The sequence below is a fragment of the Pongo abelii genome, chromosome 1 (assembly GCF_028885655.2).
Source record: "Pongo abelii isolate AG06213 chromosome 1, NHGRI_mPonAbe1-v2.0_pri, whole genome shotgun sequence".
Classification (NCBI taxonomy): Eukaryota; Metazoa; Chordata; class Mammalia; order Primates; family Hominidae; genus Pongo; species Pongo abelii.
Window position 1 is genome coordinate 202,730,283 of NC_071985.2, and position 22,787 is coordinate 202,753,069.

A 22,787-nucleotide genomic window follows, 5' to 3' on the forward strand; every position below is an offset into this window, starting at 1 on the left:
CCAAGGTCACATCGGAATTGAGAGAGCCATCTGCATATTCCTATCAACAGCTATACTGTCTTGTCTTCTGATGATCAATATGTACATTTTCCCGCATCCTTCAATATTCCTTGTAGCAAGTAAAAAAAAAAGCCTTCTATGATGCATTTATGTCTTTTAATAACCTAATTAGACAGTGTAGATTTGTGAGAACTCAATTGTTGATAGCTGCGTAATATTCCATGTTATGGTTGTGCCCTCATTTATTTAACTTGTCCCCTGTCGTTCGGTATGTGGGTTATTTCCATTTTTTCCCTCTCGTAAATAACGTTGTCCTGGATCTCCTTGACCTAAGGACCAAAGTCTTGGGAGTCCAGAGTGTCAGAATCAGAAAGGCCCTTAGACCACCATGCTTGGTTTTCCATTTTGCCAATGGGGCAAAAGGCAGAGAAGGGGGAAGAGGATTTGCCCACGGTCTTGGAGGCTGTGGGCGCCTGAGCCAGGGCTGCTACCTGCTCTCCTGTTGGGGCTGGGGTGGGGATGTGGGTGGAGGCAGGTGCCACAGTGAGAAAAAGGGCATCCTGGGGGGGATGGTGGGAACACAGGGCTGGGTAGAGGGCGGACTGGAGGTGACAGGGGAGATACAGGCTTGGGGTAGGGAGGGCTCTGCTGCCATGATGTCTTTGCAGAGGAGTTGACTGGGATGGGACGGGCCCAAAGGGAACATTTCCTGCCCTCTGAGCTGCCTTTGTAGATGGGAGTGGGGGGTGGGGATAGGTTTGGTTGGTGAGAGGCTTGAGTGTGTGAGTTGGGGCGAGTGGGAGGGTGTGTGTCTGGGCTTGGTGGATTTTTCTTGGGGGGGTATGTGGTGTTCAGCTTGGCCTTCTCTGCCCTCCCCATTCCACTCCTCCCCGGGCTTCTGCTCTCTGGGACTTGGGCTCCATGGCCCCTTCCCCAGCAGGTGCAGTCCTTGTGCCCCTCATCTCCAGCCACAAGTAGGTGTGGGACTGCTGGCTTCCTGGCCAGGGCAGCTGTGGCTGGGTGGGGGTGGGGACTGAGACATCCCCCTCCTGGTCCAGGCTCCCCATTGTGCAGCCCCCTTGGCTGTCTTGCTGCCCGGAGCCTGGCCCCAGCCCACATTCCTGCGGTGATGCTCTGGGTCTCCGGGGTGGATCTGGTGAGCGTGAGGGGCACTGAGTTCTCACAGGACTGAGGGCTTTTTGGGGACGGAGCCTGCAGGGATCCAGAGGGCCATGCTGAGACGCCCTCCCTCCCTGCCTCGAGGAGCTAGCCGTTACGTCGCTGTGTGTCTTTGGGCAAATCACTTTACCTCTCTAAATGCTTCGTGGCAGACTAACCTCGCCCCTCCTTTCTTCTCAGTGGGTGTGATAAGCAAGGCTTTCCCCTTTCTTTGCCTCAGTTTCCACATCAGTAGGAGGGGAGAGTTGAACTCAGTGATCCCTCAGGCCCATTGTAGCCTTGAAGTTGCAGCCTGAGGTGTGAAGTGCAGGCTGTAGGAATACAGACAAAGCCTTATGTGGCTCCGACTGTGTGCAGGCATGATCTCACTTGATTCTCACAATTGCCCTATGAAGTATCATCGTTGGCCTCATTTAACCAAACAGGCTCAGAGAGGTTAAGTAACACGTCCAAAGTCACCCAGCAAGTAAGCAGAGCTGAATTTGAATCCAAGACTGTCAGAACCTAAAGCTGGGCCCCCACCCCTTGCTCATGTTGCCTCTGGTCACCAGGAAGGTGAGGCCTGAGTCTGGCTAATTAGGGGAAGGAAGCTCGGGCAGAACTAATTACACTCGATTTTATTCTTGGCTTTTTGCAACACGATTAGCACTGCACAGGGGTGCCGGGCTCCTGGCCCCCAGCCTGCTGACCTAATTTGTGTGCTTCTGTCTGTTTCTGTAACTTGCCCTTTCTACCCCCCTCATCCAACCTCTCTCTTTTTGTCTCTCTCTGCACTCTCCCCTGCTGTGTGGCCTTGGCAATGCCACTTAACCTCTCTGGGCATTAATCGTCTCATCTGCCTGGGTGTAGTCATCCCAATTCGGCTTCCCTCATGAGGAGGTTGAGGCTTACATGAGATAAAGACTTGGAAATAATAATAGAAATTTTAACATAAACTAACAGCAATCATGGCTACATTGATTTATTCATTTTTCACTTGGTGTTGGGTCCTGTGCTTAGCCCCTTCCCACAGCAATGCTATGAGCTGCATAGTCTTATCATCATCTCCATTTTACAGATGAGAAAACTGAGGTGCCGAGATTAAACGGCTTGCCTGACAGCCAGCCGGGTAGTAAAGAGGAGCTGGTTCATTACGCTTTGCCTCTGTGCTGACCTGTTTCTCTAGGAAGGCTCATGGTGGTGTGGGGGCTGGGCACGAGAGACCCCAAACTCTGGAGTGGGCTGTGAGGGAGGATGGGGTGGGAGGAAGGCACTGGCCTTCCTGAACATGTCCCCTGCACTCAGAGTGAGTGATGAGTGAGTGGGTAGAGGTAGCCGTGAAAGTGAGGAGACTTAGCTGATATCCAGCTCATTTGGACCCTCACCCATCACAGCCCTGACGGGGTGCTCCTGGGAGGGAGGGGGCTGGGCAACCTGGGAGGTGACACCTCCTTGCCCCTGGCCCAGGGGAGCCTCCCCAGCTGCTGCTCTAAAACTCTAGGAGAGGATCGGTGGGAGTGGATGTGGAGTGAGGGGGCCTGTGGGTCACTGCTGGGCCTGGTCCCTTCTGGGCTGGGATCCTGAGGTGCCTCTGTGGAGTGAGGCTGTGGGTTAGTTCCGGAGGGTGTGGTGACTAGGGGACTGTGAGGAAAAATGGAAGTGGGGGGCATCAGTCCATTAGGAAGGGTGCTACGTTTCATCCCGATGTGTGTGTGCACTTGTGTGTACTCGGAAGGAAAGTGCGTGTTTGCGTGCATGTGTGTGTGGAGGGAACTGGGATGCAGGTATTGTGGGCCTGTTAATGGCATGTGAGGCGGGGTGTATGTCTGCTGGGGCAGGTTCAGGGAGGGACAAGTAGGCTGCGCACATGTGGAGGCAGGGTGTTGGGAGCGTCCGGTGTGTTGGGTCCTGTGCTCAGCCCCTTCTCCCGCAATGCTATGAGCTGCATAGTCTTATCACCATCATGTGCTGGCGCGCGGGTGTGGATGTTGGGTGGGCGTGGATGGCTGTGGGCGTTGCTGAGTTGATGGCATGCAGGGGGTGAGGGGCAGCTGCGGGGCACAGATGTATGAATTCAGCCCTGGACGAGCAATGGGTCTGGGGGTGGCCCAGGAGTGTCCAGGACAAGGGTTTCAGAGACAGAGGCCTCATGCCTGGATTCTAACCCCTGCCTCAGTTCCTGCATCTGTGGAATGGGGATGATAAAACCCTGGGCGGTTGTGATGCTTAAAGGCGGCTGCACAAGTAACATGCTCCCAGCACCTGGCCTGGGGCAGGCCCTCAGCAGCAGTGGGCAGAGGTCTCTAGAGTGCTCTGGGAATGCTCAGCAGCTCCCCTGGGACCTGATGCTCAGGGCTTCATGGGCTGCTCGGGGAGCCTCCGCTGGGTGTCCCCTCCCGAGATCAGTGGTGGCTGGAAGCAGAAGGTTCTGTGCTTCCGCCGGGCACGCTCACTGTGTGTGTGGGGTGCAGCCGAGAGGAAAGGTTGTATCTGAGTTGTGAGGTTCATGTCTGAGTCAGAGGATGCACCTGCCGAGGGTGATGTCTAGGAGCGATGTGTGTTTAGGGAACATACGTGGCCATGGCGGTGGGTCCGTGTTGTGGGCCTTGGTGAGGTGAGTGTGGTGCGTGGGGTCAGGAGAATGTGCTGAGGTTTGTTGGTGGCATCCGTGGGGTGTGTGGTGAGGAGAGGAGTGTGTGTGTGTGTCTGTGAGTACCCTAGGGCATGTGTACATGCAGCTAGGGGTGAAGTAGATGGGCGAGTGTGTGCTGGTGTGGGCTGGGCTGTATTGCCTATAGGCTGTGGTGAGTATACAGATCGGTGTGGGCAAACATTGCACTTGATTAGTGTGTGTGTGTATCCTATTGGGGTGCATAGTACATGCAGGAGAATGTATATGCATGAGGATGTTGGGCTGTCGTGTGTGTGTGTGTGTGTGTGTGTGCGCGTGCGTGTACGCGCGCATGTCTTGGGGGTGTGGAAGCCTCCTATCAGGCATGGGGGGGTTGTGTTTACCTGGAGGGGGCACAGTGAGCGTCAAGGAGAAGCTGGCAGCGTCCTGGGGCTTTTGGATTCAGTTCTCCTTTAAGGGAATGGCATGGATAATTATGCTCATTATGATGGATTATGCAAATGCGGAGGTCGTTTGGGGGTCAAAGGCTGCTTGTCACCCTCCTCCTCAGGCATTGTGTGACTCCTAAGGCTTTCCCTGCTGCCTCCCAGCCTCCGTTCCCCAACCCCCGTTTCTCTGTCCCCTCTGGGAGTTGCAGCTACCAGCACCCCCCCCTGTAGTGTTCCTGAGAGGGCCTCACTGAGTCCCGGCGCCCATGCCTGCAGGTCCCAGGTGTCCTCGAATTAAGTTCCCGCTGAGCGTCCCAGGTGGGCTCAGGGGTGCCTGGGCCGTTCCTCCCCCTGCACACCCTGCCATTGAGGGTGCTTGCTGTTCGGAAAGAATGTGCTCTTGGAAGCAGGTTTGGCAAATTACTGAGGTGGCCCCTTCCCCAGCCTTGCCTCATCAGCATAAGGCTAAGTTAGGATGTGTGAGTTCTCCCCTCTGCCTCCCACCCTTGCCTTCTCTCCCTGTCTTGTACCCCCCAGCCCACCCTCCCGGTCTCTGCCCCTCTGCCCCCTGGCCTCCCTCAGTCCTCGCCTGTCTGTCACCGTCTCTGTCTCTACCTCCCCCCTCCCTGTCATCCTCTCAGTTCCCCCGTGATCTCTTTCTCTCCTGTACCCGCCCCATCTCTGTGGGGAGCTGCAGCTCCTGGTCCTTAGCATGGAGAAGATGGTCGTCATGGTAACGGTTGTCATGTCGATGGCTACTGAGCTGGGGATGAATAGTATCTAGGTGAGCGCTACCTGAGTGGAGGCTGATGGGTTTCCAGGAGGCTCGATGCTTGTCTCTGAGCTCAGAGCTGCACGGCAGGCCCAGCTCCTCCTGCCCCATGTGAGTGGCTGTTTTTACCCCCAGGCATGCCGACACACTGAGCCCTCTGTGGCTGCTTTTAGGTGAGCATGTGTCAGTGTGTGTCTGTGCATGTGCTGTGTCTCTGGGGTGTGTCATTTCAAGGGTCTGTGTGGCTTGGGGGTAGGTCTTTGGGTTTGTACAGGCTTTTCTTGGAGCAGGAAGTTAGGGGCTAAGTGGCACTGGTCACTGAGGAATCTTGGAGACTCCCTCGTTTTGGCACCCACATTTACCTCAGTTGGGGGCTTCCAGGGACCACAGACCTCTTAGTATCCCTCCTTCCAGCTAAAGGCCTCCCAGCCACTGCCTAGCCTGCTGGGAAGGATAGAAAGACAGTGAAGACAGCCCTGGGCAGGGGCAGGAACTGGAGCCTGGGTCCCTGCTCAGTCCCCATTCTTCTGTGTGACTTCAGGCTGCTTGCCAGAGAGCTGGAGGGAGCGGGGACTCTGAGTTGGCTGGTTCAGGTTGTGGAGGGAGTGGCATGGGGAGCTCTAGCTCCTCCACCCTGAGTATTTGTCTTTCTGGGCAGAGGGGCGCTGGGGAAAAGTTGGGCCCTACTGCTCTGAGCTCCTAGAATGTCTAAAAAGGAGGAAGACCCAGCAATTCGTCACGGGAGCAATTACACTAATTGTTCCACTCCATGACTCACTGGTAGAAAGTAAATACTGATTAATTCATTACTTGGAGACTATGTGTGTGTGTGCATTTGGTGAGGGGGCACCTCCTGGCTCCCTGCCCTGGCTGGGCTGGGCAGGGTTCTGGAGCAGGTGATTGAGGCTGGGGATATGAAGACAGGATTGAGATCCTCACTCTGGCTCTGTATCAACTCCAGAAGGGGGCTCATCAGTGGCAGGGGATGAGAGGCTGGGCCCCAAATGGAGGGCCAGTGCAGCCCTCCCCTGCTCACACATGCCCCAGGGCTCCCCACAGCCAGCCCAACATTGCGGCTGCTCAGAGACCACCTCAGACCTAGAACCACTGAATTTAGTTTTCACAATATTCAGATGTGCAGTCAAGATGAAAAATGACCAGTTTCTAAGAGAAAGTCATCAGCTAGACACTGAAAGCCTTCTGGGATGGGACCCCAGGTGACCTGCCCTGCCCCAACCCTGCCCTGTGAATTATTCACGTACACGCCCTTTCCTTCAGGGTACACACAAGATCTCTGTCATCCACATGGATGTCACTCAGCCCACAAGGGCACCTGTCGCCCTTCTGGGCTCACCCAGGCTGCTGCCAGTCTCGGGTGCCGAGCCCTGTGTCCACCTCTACCTTCCCTAGGCCCAGCGCTGGCGCAGCGAGAACTTCGAGAGACCCGTGGACCTGGAGGGCTCTGGGGATGATGACTCCTTTCCTGATGATGAACTGGATGACCTCTACTCGGGGTCGGGCTCGGGCTGTAAGTACCCCCCTCCCTACCTCTGCCTGGGGGCAGTGACCAGTCTGTATCCAGCCCCAACTCTGAGGAGCCCACGGGGGGCTTGCTTCAGTGAGGCAGGGGGCATTTACTGTATGGGTCGGCAAGTTCTTCTTGCTCTGGATCCCCAGAAAGAAGGGCAGAACATCCTTCTGGGGATGGAACAAGGCCTGGGAGGACCTCAGGGCTCAGGATGCCCAGCTCTCCAGGGTCCCACGTCTGCATCTTTGTGTGTGCTATGTGGCTCCCTCTGCAGACCTTGCTTGGTTCCGGTGGTCCCGTCAGGTGCAATAAGCTGTGGCCAATGGTGGGGTTAGGGCAGTGACACAGGGCAGGTACTTCAAGTGGTGCCCGGTATGGCCCCGCCCTGGGGAAGGGGAGCCAGGTCAGCTGGGTCTAGCAGAATCTCGGGAGAGAAGGGCGCTGGGAACCCCACTTTGCCATGTGTGCCCCTCGGTGCTCCCCCTCCCTGAATTCCTGTATTTTCACCTGTGGATGGTGAGAAATATGACTTCCTCTCAGTGCCTCTAGGAGAGTTTGGGATAGGAAGTTGGGGTCTGGCACAGAGAAGGAGCTCTCAAAATGGTAGCAAAAAGAAGGCAGCTGAGACTGGGCCCAGTGAGGGCATGGGCTGGCATCTGAGGAGATGGTACGGGGTCTGCACGCCACAGAGCTGGCTCCCCACAGCCCTTGCCTCTGGTCTCCCCTCCTTAGCCAAGTCCTTTGAGCCTCTTTCAAATTAATCTTTGTAAAACCCGTTTCTGTTGGGTCACATCTCTATTCGCAAAGTTCCCTGGCTCCTCTCCCTCCTGCCTGGTTCCGAGCCCAGGAGCTGGCTGTGGCTTCTCCCTCCCCCATCCCTCACCCCCCTGTCTCATTTCCTCCCAAGTTCCTTCACTGTCCCGGCTTTGCATCAGCCAGATTGCTCAAGCAGTTCCCCTGCCTCAAGGGCTTCTTCTCCCTCTTACCCTCTGCCTCTGTCTCTGGGGGAAGCCCTTAGTGTACCACTCCTGCCTTGAGCTCGTGGTAGGGGTGCCTTTGGGGTCTGACTCTTCCCAGAATGCCACTCCTGTGTTCCCCTGCAAGCCCCAGCAAGTTTTGCAGCCAGTAGCGCCTCAGTTGCTGCTGCCTGGATTCAACCTCATAGAAACTGTAGGCTGGGTGGGCAGGAATAGTCAAGGAAGGCTTCCTGGGAGAAGCGGCCCCCAGAATTTTTGACTTGGCAGAGAGAAGTTGGGGAACATTAGCAACTGGCCACCTCTAGCCGGGCTGTGCCTTCCTCCTTTCTGTCATCTTTTCTGGGAAAGTTGGGCAAAGAGAGGGGGTTGGGAGACCAATCTTGATGGCCATTGCTTACCTGGGATCCTCATGCCCCTCACAACCACCCAGCTCCCTAGCTCTCTCCCTCTCCCCCACCCCCTCAGACTTCGAGCAGGAGTCGGGCATTGAGACAGCCATGCGCTTCAGCCCAGATGTAGCCCTGGCGGTGTCCACCACACCTGCGGTGCTGCCCACCACGAACATCCAGCCTGTGGGCACACCATTTGAAGAGCTCCCCTCTGAGCGCCCCACCCCGGAGCCAGCCACCAGCCCCCTGGTGGTGACAGAAGTCCCGGAAGAACCCAGCCAGAGAGCCACCACTGTCTCCGCTACCATGGCTACTACTGCTGCCACAACCACAGGGGCCCCGACTGTGGCCACAGCGCCTGCCACGGTGGCCGCCGCCGCCCCCAGCACCCCTGCAGCACCCCCTTTTACGGCCACCACTGCTGTTATAAGGACCACCGGCGTACGGAGGCTTCTGCCTCTTCCACCGACCACAGCGGCCACGGCACGGGCCACTACCCCCGAGGCACCCTCCCCGCCCACCACGGCGGCTGTTTTGGACACCGAGACCCCAACACCCAGGCTGGTCAGCACAGCTACCTCCCGGCCAAGAGCCCTTCCCAGGCCGGCCACCACCCAGGAGCCTGACATCCCTGAGAGGAGCACCCTGCCCCTGGGGACCACTGCCCCTGGACCCACAGAGGTGGCTCAGGTGAGGGTGTTGAGAAGGGACAGGGAGGAGGGTGGAGAAGGGTGGGTCAGGGGAGGGTTGAGGAGGATGGAGCTGGACAGGACTGAGGACCAGGGGGCTATAGAGCTGAGCCAGACAAAATGGGGGCGAGGGGCAGGACCAAGGGACAGAGATCGGATAGGGAGGGAAGAGGGACAGAAAATGAGGGCTGGGGTGGTTGGATCCTAATAGGATGGGACATTGGTGGGGAAGGAATTGGATGAACTTGTGCATTGGTGACAAGGGGGGCCGGGCTGAGTGTTTCGGTTGAGAGCATTAACTCAGTGGTCTGGCAGCTGTATTAGAATCTTTCCACTGCCACTTCTTAGTCACGGGACCTCAGGCCAGTCCCTGATCCTTTCTATACCTCCGCTTCCTCATCTACGGAAGGAGAAAACAATAGAATGTGTATCAATTTCATTGTGAGCATGAAATCTCCGGACATCCACAGTGCTTAGAACAGCGCCTGGTGATGCTACAGCCAGTGGGTTCTCAGCTGCTGTCGTCATCACAGTTGTTATTATCATGGGTCTGAGGGTGGTTAAGAGCTGGTGTATGAGAATGCATCACTTGCCTTGTGGAGGGCTGCCTGGGTGTGGCTCAGTGCTCAGCACTTTACCTGTGTTAGCCCCAGCCCTCATGCCCACCCTGGGGGCAGCACTGTGGTCATCTCATTTTACAGACGAGCAACTGCGGGCGCACAGGGAGGTGAAGCCACTTCCCAAGGCTCCGCAGCCAGTGATGACAGTCAGGATTTGAACCCAGGCAGTTGGTGCCAGAGCCGGGCAGTCTCACAGGGCTAGGGCTGCATGTGTGTGCATTTGGGATATTCTGGATGGAGCAGGGGAATTGATGGGAAGAGGATGAAGATGTCAGGAGTGCCAGGGATGGATGAATCCCAAGGACATGAGAGAGGTGGTCTGGTCCCAGCTGGGTGCACTGAGTAAGATGGAGAGGTGGGAACATGGACTGGGTGCCACAGCCCTCTACAGCTGGCCTCACTGAGGAAGGCCCTTGGGCCGTGGAGCTGCCTTGGGGTCAGTGTCAGTCCCTCTGACTTCCCAGCCAGCTCCAGCAGGATGCAGGCCCTTCCCTCGCCTCCTCAAGCAGCTGGGGCAGCCAGGTGTTTTCACACAGACTTGGCCAAGCAGGAAGGGGAAACAGTGATGGGGCACGGAGCCCAGGAGAAGGTGCACAGAGTCCAGGTTGCTGGAGGAGCCATTGTGCACGCTGTGTACGCTGGGGCACTGCTGCAGCCTCTTTTCAGCCTGGACACCAGGCCCGCCTTTCCATGCCCACCTTTGAAATAGCAACATCCCTGCTCTAATGGCTCCCACAGCCCCGACTTTGGTCCCCTCATTCCCAGCTCTGATCCTGCCTCCCAGTGGTGGGAGCCCTAGAGATTGTCAGTCACTGAGCTGGTTTCCGGGATACCTGCCCCTGAGGCCATGATATTCTGCAGGTTGTGCTCTTGGACTGGCCTCCAGGCTACAGGATGCTCCCCTGCCTTAGGCATGGACCGGGACCAGGCCCACGTCCATAGCAGCCGCACCCAGCAGTTCCCAAACAGCTTCTCGGCAGGAATGCCCCGAGGAGTGTTACTAAGGCAGCTGGAGGGGACATGAGGGGGACAGGATGTGGCCAGAGCAAGAACAGAGGCAGTGTGTTAGTGGTTAGAAACACAGACTCTGGAGACAGATAGATCTGAATTTTAGTTCTCTCCCTCACTTACTAGCTGTGTGTCCTTGGGCAGGTCATTTATGCTCTGAGCTGATTTCCTGCTCTGTAAACTGGGGGCATTGTTACACTCCTTCATGGGGATAGTGTGTAGCACAGTGCCTGGCATGTAGGGAGTGCTAAATGTTAGCCCCCCAGGGCAGTAGGATGGTGGTGGGGGGTTATGCCTTCATGTGTGGTTGTCCTGGGCTCATGCCACCCTCTCTGCAGACCCCAACTCCAGAGACCTTCCTGACCACAATCCGGGATGAGCCAGAGGTGCCGGTGAGTGGGGGGCCCAGTGGAGACTTCGAGCTGCCAGAAGAAGAGACCACACAACCAGACACAGCCAATGAGGTGGTAGCTGTGGGAGGGGCTGCGGCCAAGCCATCATCTCCACCTGGGACACTGCCCAAGGGTGCCCGCCCGGGCCCTGGCCTCCTGGACAATGCCATCGACTCGGGCAGCTCAGCTGCTCAGCTGCCTCAGAAGAGTATCCTGGAGCGGAAGGAGGTGCTCGTAGGTGAGGCTTGGGGTCTGGGCCAAGGGGAGCCTGGGAGGATACCAGAGTGAGACAGCTGGCTGGGCCTCAGTTTGCCTCTAGGAACCCAGAAAGGAGATCAGGGCGTGGTTTTCTGGGAGCCAGATAGGAAGGAAACCTGAGAACTCAACCCCCCAGGACCTGCCTTCGGGCTCCTCCCAACTTTCCTTCTTCCCAATATCCAACCCTGACTTCATGTCCATCTCTAGGTCTTTCCTTAGTGTCCTCTGACCCCTCTGTGGACTCTGACTTTTATCCCGGCTTTCCTGGGCCATACTGGCTGACCCCCTGGGACCTCACTTCCTAGATGCTAATCTTTGACCCATCCTTCAGCTTGACCTTCCCCAGTTTTTGACCCCAGTCCCTGTGGACCTGCCCTGGCTGCATCTAGGGAGTCTGTGGACTCCTGGTTCAAATCCTGGCTTTGCATTCAAGGCAAGGTACTTCACCTCTCCAGTCTTCCTTCTCTTCATCGGTAGAATGGGGATAGTCATTTTGCCCTTAATCAATTCTAAGAGGCACATCTGTTCACATGTTAACTCTTCTGTAATTGGGGTATGTCATATTTAGTTAGCAGAGCTTTTTCTTTCCTAGCAGTTATAAAATACTGGGGCATCTTATGACTGATGGCATTTTAAATTTGATGAAGCCCTCAGATGACCCCTCCCTCATAGGGCTGGTGTGAGGGTTCAGTGAGTTAGTGTGTTGGGTGATTAGAGTGCAGCCAGTGAGGGCCTATAATGGTACCCAGTGCTGGTAGTAGTAGTACTGACTCCATCATCACTCCAACTCAGATCTGGGACTCCCAGCCCTCTCCTCACCCTGGTCCCCACCCCTGAGGACCCTTTGCCCTGGTTCTACCCCGCCTCTGGGCCTTGACCTGTGCCCTCTTCTTCCACAGCTGTGATTGTGGGCGGGGTGGTGGGCGCCCTCTTTGCTGCCTTCTTGGTCACACTGCTCATCTATCGTATGAAGAAAAAGGATGAGGGCAGCTACACGCTGGAGGAACCCAAGCAGGCAAGCGTCACATACCAGAAGCCTGACAAGCAGGAGGAGTTCTATGCCTAGTGGAGCCACAGTGCCTCCCTGCAGCCTCGACACCACCCTGCTGTCCAGTCCCCAGCCTGGCCCCACCAGCCCAAGCCTGGGACTGGGCCTGGAACCTGGCCCCAGTTCTTCTCTGTCCTCTCTCCCAAGGTCTGCCCAGGCTGCCAGCCTCACACAGATCTTCCCCGAGGAAGAGGGGCTGCTGCCATCTGCCCCAGACTGTGCCCTTACGAGCTCATCTCTTGTTCCCCTCATCCCTGCCACCAGTCTGGGGCTTCAGGACCTCATGTCAGATGGATGGGAGGAAGAAAGCTCCTGATTGGCTGGTGGTGGAAGAAAGGGTGGGGCTTGAGATGAGCCTGAGCCCTGACTTGGCACCCACAGGGCTCACTGAGATCTCCTTTTTGGGGCAGAGAGGCACTCAGGCTGGTTTTCAGGACAAACATTTGGTAAACACAGCCCTTGAAATCATCTAGACACTGCAACCTCTTGCTCGTATCCCAGGGCCTCTCTCTGGCTGGGTGAGAGGGTGTCCCTTGTCACCAGCCTGTTTTGTCCTGGTCTCTCTGGGGTTGTTGAATCTCTCCTCTTGCCTGCCAAGTACACATGTACCCCAGACTTCATTTCTTTCTGCATTTTCCCCCAAGAAACAGCTTTCTGAGGGTGCTGGGGCAGCCACTGGTGAGGAGGGGCTGCTCTGATGTCCCTCCTATGAGGGGACTCTGCACAGACACCATTGCCCACACTGTCACACATATTTTCACGCAGTCACACACAAGACAAAAGCATGCAATGACAAAACCATACGCAATCCTGACCGCCCAGCCAATCAAGACATATCACAGAAGACACTCATCCTTCCAAGAATGTTTATCCTCACGCATCACTTACACACCCCCAGACACATACTGCAATGCAAGTCACTAGTCATGGTCACATGACAGTGACAGTGTGGCCTCCTCCTACCCCAAATACACCCACACTCTGGCACCACACACATTGTCTCCAGCTTTCAGGCTCACTGGGGAGGGTGGAATCGAGCAGGAACAATCAGCCCATATTGGGTCCCCCTAAGTTGCCCCGTCATACTCAGTCGCATGCCATGGTGCCCACACCAAACATGCGGCCACCAACCCCAGCCAGTGTCAGACACAATCCCATGTGGATGCACAGTCTCACTCCACATGACCTGCTCTCAATGCTGGAGGGAAACAGGCAGGCCCTTGCCTTTCTTGGAAAAAGTGTGGGGCCACAGCCCTTTTAGGGCATTGCACGCAGGTGGGCCTGGCTTCACCCCTACCTGCTTCCTCCCCACTGCAGCTGGCAACGGGGGAGGTTTGGGGCCAGACCCCCACTAGCTGGGAGCCTGGGGGCTCCTCTAAGGCTGAGGAAGGAAATTTGGCCCCAGGTTGTTGGGGGATCTTGGGTCTCCCAGGACGGAAGGCCCAGAGCAGGGAGGGGGCATGTGGTTGGGCTCCTTTATCTCCCTGTGTCTCCTTCCTGCTTTGAGCTAGGGGGCTGACTCTGCCTCCCAGGACACAAGTCTCCAAAGTGCCTGTGAGGGCGGGCCCTCCGCACCCTCTGCCCTCTGCCTGGCAGGCCAACCTCAGCCCACCTGCCCAGAGGCCCTCCCTGTGGACACTCCCTCACCTATTTGGCCAAACAGTTCTGGCTGCAGCTTCAGGGGCCATGGCTGGAAGCAGCCCCTGCAGATGCCTCAGGCCCTGAGGTCAGGGTTTAAGGGATGAGACCAGGTGATAGTGGGGGAGGGGTTACTTCCTTTGTTACCTAGCAAGTAGGGCTATTTCCATCGGTATTTTAAATGTGGGGTCACAGATCTTTGGGGGAGGATGTGCTTGGCAGGGAGCCTCTTGGAGCCAAAGGGATGTGGTGTGAGTTGTGATTGGCTGGCACTCACACCCCCACCCCTCACCCACATCCCAGATTCCAGTCAGGAAGGCAGGTTTTATTTCAGGGCCCTTTTCAAGATGCCCTGGCAGCAGATTTCTGCAGGATGAGGGGTAGTGGTGTGTAGCAGTGAGGGGGAGGTTCCGGGGGCTGTCCCACAGCCTGTCTTTTCCAGGCTGGGCGCCATCTTCCAGTCCCAAAACCCTCCTTCACAGGGCCCAGAGGCTTGTGAGGAAGCCAGGTGGACCCAGCCTTAGAAGAGTGGGCATGGGGGGGGGCCCCGATATCTGGAGGGGGTGTGTTGGCCTCAGTCATCTTTGGAGCAGAAGGGCTGGGTCCTGGGGCCAGAGACCACAAGGCTCAGCCTCCCTACCCTGCTCCCTGGGGTGCTGCTGTCTTGGAGAGCACAGCTCTGGTGAGACGGCCTGGGCAGGCCGAGGCTGAGAAACCAGGGAGGATAGAGGAGAAGAAAGCTTGGGCCCCCAGCCCCAGAAGACGCCGGACCTCGGGCGAGAGACCCAACAGTGGGTGCAGGTTCTCGGTAGGGCTGGAGCCCATGGTGGGGGTGGCCCCGGCAGGCCTGGCTCCTCACATCCCAGGGGTTGGCTTCTGATTTGGGGCTTGGGCTCCAGGCACTGGCTTCTCTTCTCTGTGTCCTTAGCATTTGAGAGAAGAGGCCAGGGGCCTTGTTCATGGATCCCTGGACCCAAGGCAGATGTCCAGGCTTTATCCTCGTGAGGTTGAAGAGTCTGACCAGCCCAAATCTGCCCTGGCTGGCCTGACCAGGGCAAGGCAGTCCAAGAGAGTTCAATGAGGACCAGCTAGGCTCTCCAAGGTGCAATGTGGGTGCAGGGCCCTCATGTCCCCCTACCCCTGCCTGTGATGGAGTGTTCTGAGGGGCTTTGGCATTTGCTGGAAGCACAGCGAGTTCCAAACGAGAGGGAGCTTGTGTGGCTTGAGCACCTCTGGGGCTTTGGCTGCCAGAGCACGAGGCAGGCCAGGACCTGGAGAGCCCAGACCCTGTCTCCAGGGGGCCAGATGGGGTCCTTGCCTGAAAGACTGGTCCCCTTGATCGCTGGAGGCGTGTGGGTGGCAACCTGGGCTGGGCAGGGCTTAGGGTGTGTGGGCCAAACCCCCCTGGGGTTGGCAAAGCCGCCTGTCAGGCCTCCTGGTGGGGGCCCCTGGACGCAGGGAGCAGACCCTCTGCCTCATGGGGTAGGAGTGGCTGCCTCCTGTGTTCTCTGGATTTCTTCTCCCAACAACTACAACCCTGGACTTGCCTTCCCAGGCCTCTTGCCTGTAAATAGAAGCCCGCAAACTGTACAGATTTAGAGGCATTGAGACTGGGCCCTGGGAGTCGCCATCTGAGAGCCGATGGCCCCAGCATCCCCCAGGTGCCTGCCTGGCACCACAGTGACCCTGGCCTCAGCGTGGCAAATGCATGTAAATATTTTTCGTAGGCGGCGTGGCTCCAGAGAGCCCCCTGAAGACAGTGTCCCTCCCTCCTGTGAGTCCTTTCTCCTGTACAGATCCTGCCTGGGGTGGGTGGGGGTCTGCCATTCCCTCCCCCAGGCCTTCCCTGCCCCTTCTCTCCCCTGTAACCTGTTTATTAACCGTACCTGTCCTGAGTTCATGGCCAAAACCTTAAATAAGGAAAAACAAAAGAAAAAGACAGTGGAAAAAAGAGACCAAGGCACCTGCCCCACTGCGGGTACTCACCTGTTCCAGCCTTGTGAAGGAACTGGTTTTGTTTTTGTTTTTGTTTTTGTTTTTGTTTTTTAACACTTCCTGTGCTGTGCCCATTTATAAAAGGAAATAAAATCAAGCTGAAATGTTGTGCCGTGTCCAGAGTGTGAGATAAATATGGTCATTTGGGGAGGGCAGCCCATGGCCGCACCCTGGGCCCCAGCCATCTTCCCCCATCAAAGAAATTGAGAACCAAGCAGGGAAAATTGACTAACAGCCCCTCGTGGGAACCACTATGGTAAAAGCTGCTGTTGGTTGAGAGTGTCCAGGAAACCACGGAGCCGCTGCGGTGAGGCCGGGATGGGGGCTGTGGTTGGGAGGGGCCGGGCAGTGGTGAGAGGGGCCTGTGGTTCACCCCCAGGGGAACTCTGGCTTTAGGCCCCAGAGAAAATCTTGGGACCACAGGATACCAGAATCAGAGCAGCCGAGACGAGACGAGATGGCTTTGAAGTCTGAAGTCTGTTTTCAAGTCCAGGTGTTGACATTTCCTAGCGCTGACTCTGGACAAGCCACTTGATCTCTGTGAGTCTCAGTTTCCCTATCTGTCAAATGGGGTCAGAATGTCCCCAACGTGGAATGTTGTGAGGACCGCATGAGGTAGAATGCTCAGCACGGCACCTGCCACAGTCAATGCGTAGCTCACAGGGGCTCTGATGATGGCGTTGGAACAGAATAGAACCTTGGGATGGGAGAATGTGACCCAGAATCACAGGCCGACTCCTGACATCACAGGGTCATAGAGCTGGGCCAGCCTCGGGGCCCTCCTTGGTGTAGAAATCCCTTTTCCAGCTCCCACTTGGCATAACTCCTGCCCCAGCCAGCTGGGTGTGTCCCGAGGGCCAGTGGGCCACCCTGCCTATATGGAAGTACTTCCTAATTTCAGCTGAAATCTGTCTCTCCAGTGTTGCCCGTCTCCAGTGCTCATAGGCTCTGAGGGCACGCGGGATTGTTCTGCCCCTTGCAATGGGACAGCCCCCAGATATGGGTGTAACAGTCACAAAATTCTCTCCTTCGAGGGAAAGCTCTACATGTCCTACAAATATTTCTTCTAGAAATTTCTTCTTCTTGGCCAGATGTGGTGGCTCACGCCTGTAATCCCATCACTTTGGGTGGCTGAGGCGGGTGGATCATTTGAGGTCAGGAGTTTGAGACCAGCCTGGCCAACATGGTGAAACCTCATCTCTACTAAAAATACAAAAATTAGCTGGGCGTGGTGGTGGGTGCCTGGGTCAGGATCCCAGCTACTTGGGAGACTGAGGCAGGAGAATCACTTGAACCTAGGAGTCAGAGGTTGCGGTGAGCCCAGATTGCGTCACTGCACTCTAATCTGGGTGACAGAGTGAGACCCTGTCTCAAGAAAAAAAAGAAAAAGAAATTTCTTCTTAATACGTGATAGGGAGGGTGCTGTTGGCCCTGGGAGTGGGTTGGAGCCTGAGGCCTATGGCTTTGGTACACCATCCTACCCATCCCTCCCTCCTTCCAATGAAGTTTCTGTGCCTGGCTCTGTGCTTGGAACTGGGAGCCGAGGGTTCCCCACGACAGCCCCGACCCCTCTCCCTAGAGCATGTACAGTCTATCTGGGAGATAGCTGACAACCAGAGTCTTGTGACTGTGTGATGACACTGGTCTGTGATGGTGATGGTGGTTGGGGGGTGGTCATTCTTTCTCAGCTGCCACCTCCAAGCCCCACTAAGATTGCCCCTCACTGCTAGGCAGTTCAGGGACAGAGCCCTGGTGCCCGGGGCCTCACTGTGGGACCTCAGACAGTTTGACTCCTTGGAGCCTCAGTCTGAACAGTTATAAAATGGGGTGAAGGGGCCAGACCTGCCACTGGGAGGTCCTCACAGGAGTGGGCCAGTTAGACACCTGCTATGATGTGAGGAGTTGGTTTACCAAGATTCAAAGCCGAGCATGAGTGGCTGTTCACGCAGGAAGCTTCAGAAGGCAATGCCCCATTTTCTGAGTGCTGTCAGCCCGCCGTCTCCCTCCTACCCTTCTCCCCTTCTCTCTTGAGTTCTAGTGATGTGATTTTATTTTCAGCTTGGAGGAGTAGAAAGAGCATGGTCTTGAAGTCAAGCAGACTCTTTGCTCTACTTCTCTGAGCCTTGATTTCCTTGAAGGCAAATGAGGACAATAAGTTTGGTATTTGGAGGCATGAAGCATGGCATACATGCCCATCTGCAGCTGGATTTATATTCTCTTTGCAGCACCTACGTTTTACCAGGCAAACTTTATTCAAATCCTAGCTCTGTCAGTGACTAGCTATGTGACCTTGGGTGAGCAATTCAAACTCAGTGCTCAGTTTCCTCACTTGTAAAATGGGGGCAATACTAGTACTGGCCTCATATGCATAGTGCTTAGAACTACGGCAGGCATAGAGTAGGTGCTGTACAAATGTGGGCAATTATTACTGCTGTTGTTGCTATCACTATTACTGTTATTCTTATTTGCAGGGCCCAGCACACTGCCTATTGATTGAATAAGTGATACTGAGCTTGGGTAGAAATCAAACTATCAGGGTCAGCTCTAGTATGAACTATGACTTAGGCTTGTTAGAGCCAAGGGCAGAGCCTGGAAACCATGTATTTGGGCACAGATAGGCTGGGCACTGCTGGAAGTTGGAGCACTTCCCTCTGGGCCCCTCACCCAAGATATGAGCAACAGAATCAAGAGGGAAGGAGGAAGAATAGCTGATTGTTTCCTGCAGCCCAAGAGGTCACAGCCACCCGGCCCAAGCTTCCCTGAGAACAGAGTGTGCTCAGCTTCCAGGGCCGCCCACCCTGCCTCTGCCGGCCTGAGGGTGGGCTCAGGGCACATGAGGATCTAGGTTTATCACCACCAGATAACCAGTAGGGAAGAGAGAGGGCAGACAGCAAGAGGAATAGGGTGAGGCACTATGCCAGGTACCAGGTATCATGTTAGCTCATTTAAGCCCCAGGTCTGGTCTCTTGGCCTTTTGTTGCAAATGGAGCAACTGAGGCTCAAACAGCAGAATCCCAAAGCCCTAGAGCAATTGGAAGGTGCGGTGGGATTCTGCTGTCTCCTCCCTACCAAGAGCTAGCTGTGAGGGTGGGCAGGTTACCAAGCTTCTCTGAACCTCAGTTATGTCATCAGAACAACAGGAGCACTAGGGTGTTACTAAAAGGCTCTAACGAAGCATTAACACATGACATTTGTGGGGTGCCTTCCAATTATCGTCGTTCATTCATAGACATTATCTTATTTAATTCTTGGAGACAATTATTACCCCCATTTTATCATAAAAATGTGTTTACAATAAACACATTGGCCCTATCAGCAAAATCCACACTGTGGGACACTCTATAGGAAAAACAATCCAGTTTTTTTTCAACACATAAATTATAAGGAGACAAAAAAAGAGAGAGATGGAGAATTTATAGATAAGCTTAAATGACATGTTAACTAATCAATGTGGGAACCTGATTCAGATCCTGATTCAAACAAATTATATTTTTAAAATGCTCCAGTTATGAGGCAAGTGGAAATGGAACACTGAGTGAATGAGTAAAAACATAAATGTATATATTTATATATATTTTTTTTCTCTTTTTTTGACACAGGGTCTCATTCTGTCGCCCAGGCTGGAGTGCAGTGGTCTGTCTGTTCATGGCTCACGGCAGCCTTGAGCTCCCCGGGCTCAGGTGATCCTTCCACCTCAGTCTCCCAAATAGCTGGGACTACAGGTGCTCGCCACCACGTCTGACTAATTTTCATATTTTTTGCAGAGACAAAGTTTTGCCATGTTGTCCAGGCTGGTCTCAAACTCCTGGGCTCAAGTGACCGAGTGAATATTTGTTATTAAGGATTCACTGTCAATGCTCTTAGATGTGATAAAGGCCCTGTAGTTATGTTTTTTTTTTTTTTTTTTAATGAGTCCTTACCTTTTAGAGATACAGACTGAAATATTTGTAGATGAAGCGACAAGGTGTCTGGAATTGACTTCAAAATAACATGGGGAGGAGTGGGCGAGGGAACGGAGGAAATAAGATGGGGCTTGAGTTGATCGTTATAGACGCTGAGTGATGGGCACATAGGGGCTTCATTATATTATTCTATCTAAGTTTACATTTTAAATTCTCCATAATAAAGTGCTTTAAAAGAAAAGAAAGCCGCTGGGCGCGGTGACTCACGCCTGTAATCCCAGCACTTTGGAAGGCCGAGGCGGACATTTCACGAGGTCAGAAGATCAAGACCATCCTGGCTAACATGGTGAAACCCAGTCTCTACAAAAAATACAAAAAAATTAGCCAGGCATGGTGGCGGGCGCCTGTAGTCCCAGCTACTGGGGAGGCTGAGGCAGGAGAATGGCATGAACCTTGGAGGCAGAGGTTGCAGTGAGCCGAGATCGCACCACTGCACTCCAGACTGGGCGACACAGCGAGTCTCCGTCTCAAAAAAAAAAAATAAAAAAAAAATAAAAAAAAGTAAAAGAAAGCAATTCCCAGAGGGGCCTGAGGTTGCACCCCCAGGAAATGCAGAGCTGGCTCCCCTGCTGCAAGTCTAGGGCCCTGGCCATTTGCCCAACCCCTGCCTGTGAACTCCCGCAATGCCATATTTTCCTCAGCTCTACTTCATCCACTTCCAAGTGGTCAGTGCCTTCATGGACCCTGTTCCCTCCCGTTTTATGAAAACTGACTCTTATGAATGGCTCTGTTGAAATAATTTGCATGAAATTGTCATGACTGACGTGGTTTCAGCTATTTCCCTCCTCCAGAGGTGTTTGTCCATTGCCAGAGAAAGTAGCAAAAGCAGCCCTTCCCAAGTGAGCCATGTGTTTCAGCTCATGAAGCACTGTCCAGGAAGTCCTTGGTCTTGCTTGCCATTCACATCAGTCCTGGGAGATGGGCTGGCTGGGGATTACTCCTCCCACCTTGGAGGACATTAGATTTGTTCATCACCATCCCCTACTCTCACTGCCCGCCCCTGCCCATTTTCAAGGCTCTGGCCAAGTCTAGACCTTTATCTTGTCTTGCTGGAAATATTGAAATAGTCTTACCGGCATGCTGTAAGGAAAGGGCATGGGTTTGGGGGCATACAGGTGTCATTCACAGTTAGCCACAGCAAGTTCTTCTTAGGTCATCCTGGAGAAGCCCCTTCACCTCCTCCCCACCCCCTGAGCCTTGGCTTCCTCTTCTGTGTCATTTGCACAGTGATGATCGCTGCAGAGAAGATTTGTGAGGACCCAAAAAGTGGGCAGATCTAAGTGTCCAGCACAATGACACACAGCAGGTGCACAGCACTAAAAATGAAGACACCAAAGATACCACAGTACAGTCATGCGTCACCTAACGACGGGGATGTGTTCTGAGGAACATGTTGTTAGACGATTTCACCTTGTGAACATCATAGTGTCCTGACACAAACCGAGGTGGGATAGCCTGCTGCACACCCAGGCTATATGGTACAGCCCATTGCTCCTAGGTTACAAAGTTGCACAGCATGCTACTCTACTGAATACTGCGGCAACTGTAACACAATGGCAAGTATTTATGTATTTAAACATATCCAAACATAGAAAAAATGCAAGAGGCTGGGCGCAGGGGCTCATGCCTATGATCCCAGCACTTTGGGAGGCTGAGGTGGGAGAATTGCTTGAGGCCAGGAGTTTGAGACCAGCCTGGGCAATATAGTGAGCCTCTCTATATATAAAAATAAAATTAAAAAAAATTAGCTGTGTGTGATGGTATATTTCTGTAGTCCCAGCAACTCAGGAGGCTGAGGCAGGAAAATTACTTGAGCCTAGGAGGTTGAGGCTGCAGTGAGCCATGATTACACCACTGCACTCCAGCCTGGGTGACAAAGTGGGACCCTGTCTGTAAAAATAAATAAATAAAAGGTACAATAAAATATTCTATAAAAGATTAAAAAATGGTGCATGTGTATAGGGCATTTGCCATGAATGGAGCTAGCAGGACTGTCAGTGCACACTGCATACATTACATTTATACAATGTTTTTCTTCAATAATAATTAGCTTACTGTAACTTTTTCAACGTTTCATAAAATTTTAATTTTTAAAAACTTTTTAAGCCGGGCGCCGTGGCTTATGCCTGTAATCCCAGCACTTTGGGAAGCTGAGGCAGGTGGATCCCGAGGTCGGGAGATTGAGACCATCCTGGCTAACACGGTGAAACCCTGTCTCTACTAAAAATACAAAAATTGGCCGGGTGCAGTGGCTCACACCTGTAATCCCAGCACTTTTGGAGGCCGAGGCGGGCAGATCACGAGGTCAGGAGATTGAGACCATACTGGCTAACATGGTGAAACCCCATCTCTACTAAAAATACAAAAAATTAGCCAGGCATGGTGGCAGGTGCCTGTAGTCCCAGCTACTCGGGAGGCTGAGGCAGGAGAATGGCGTGAACCCGGGAGGCAGAGCTTGCAGCGAGCTGAGATCGTGCGACTGCACTCCAACCTGGGCGACAGAGCGAGACTCCGTCTCAAAAAAAAAACAACAAAAAACAAAACAAAAAAACCCCTAAACTACCTTTTTGACTCATGTAATAACACGTAGCTTAAAACACATTGTAGGCCGGGTGTGTTGCCTCACGCCTGTAATCCCAGCACTGTGGGAGGCCAAGATGGGCAGATCATCTGAGGTCAGGAGTTCGAGACCAGCCTGACCAACATGGCTACTACTCTACTCTACCATCTCTACTAAAAATACAAAAATTAGCCAGGCATGTTGGTGCACACCTGTATTATTGAAGTAAAACATTGAGACAAGAGAATCACTGGAACCCGGGACATGGAGGTTGCGGTGAGCCAAGATCGTACCACTGCACTCCAGCCTGGGGGAGAGAGTGAGACTGTATCTCAAAAAAAGAAAAAAAAAGAAAAAAAATTGTATAGCTCTACAAAACATTTTATGTCCTTATTCTAGCTATTTTTTAATTTTTTAATTTTTATTTTTGCTTTTTAAACTTCTTTTGTTACAAACTAAGATACAACCACACACATTAGCCTAGGCCTCCACGGTGTCAGGTTCGTCAGTATCACTGTCTTCCACCTCCAGATCTTGTCCCACTGGAAGGTCTTTAGGGGCAATAGCATGCACGGAGCTGTCATCTCCTGTGGTAACAGTGCCTTTTTCTGGATACCTCCTGAAGAACTTACCTGAGGCTGTCTTACAGTTAACTTTTTTAATAAGTAGAAGGAGTACACTCTGAAATAGTGACAAAAAGTATAATATAGTAAATAAACCAGTAACATAGTCA

At 53.9% G+C, this 22,787-nt stretch overlaps 1 protein-coding gene across 1 annotated transcript in view; it reads left to right on the plus strand.

Moving 5' to 3' along the window:
* The window catches only part of SDC3 (syndecan 3), a 40,202-nt gene extending 24,562 nt beyond the window's left edge, over positions 1-15,640 (plus strand). The window contains exons 2-5 of the mRNA XM_024231344.3: positions 6,401-6,518; positions 7,961-8,574; positions 10,540-10,831; positions 11,751-15,640. Coding sequence (XP_024087112.1) covers positions 6,401-6,518; positions 7,961-8,574; positions 10,540-10,831; positions 11,751-11,917 — 1,191 coding nt within the window. The 3' untranslated portion in view covers positions 11,918-15,640. The remainder of the gene's footprint in view (positions 1-6,400; positions 6,519-7,960; positions 8,575-10,539; positions 10,832-11,750) is intronic.
* The last annotated feature ends 7,147 nt before the right edge of the window (positions 15,641-22,787 follow it).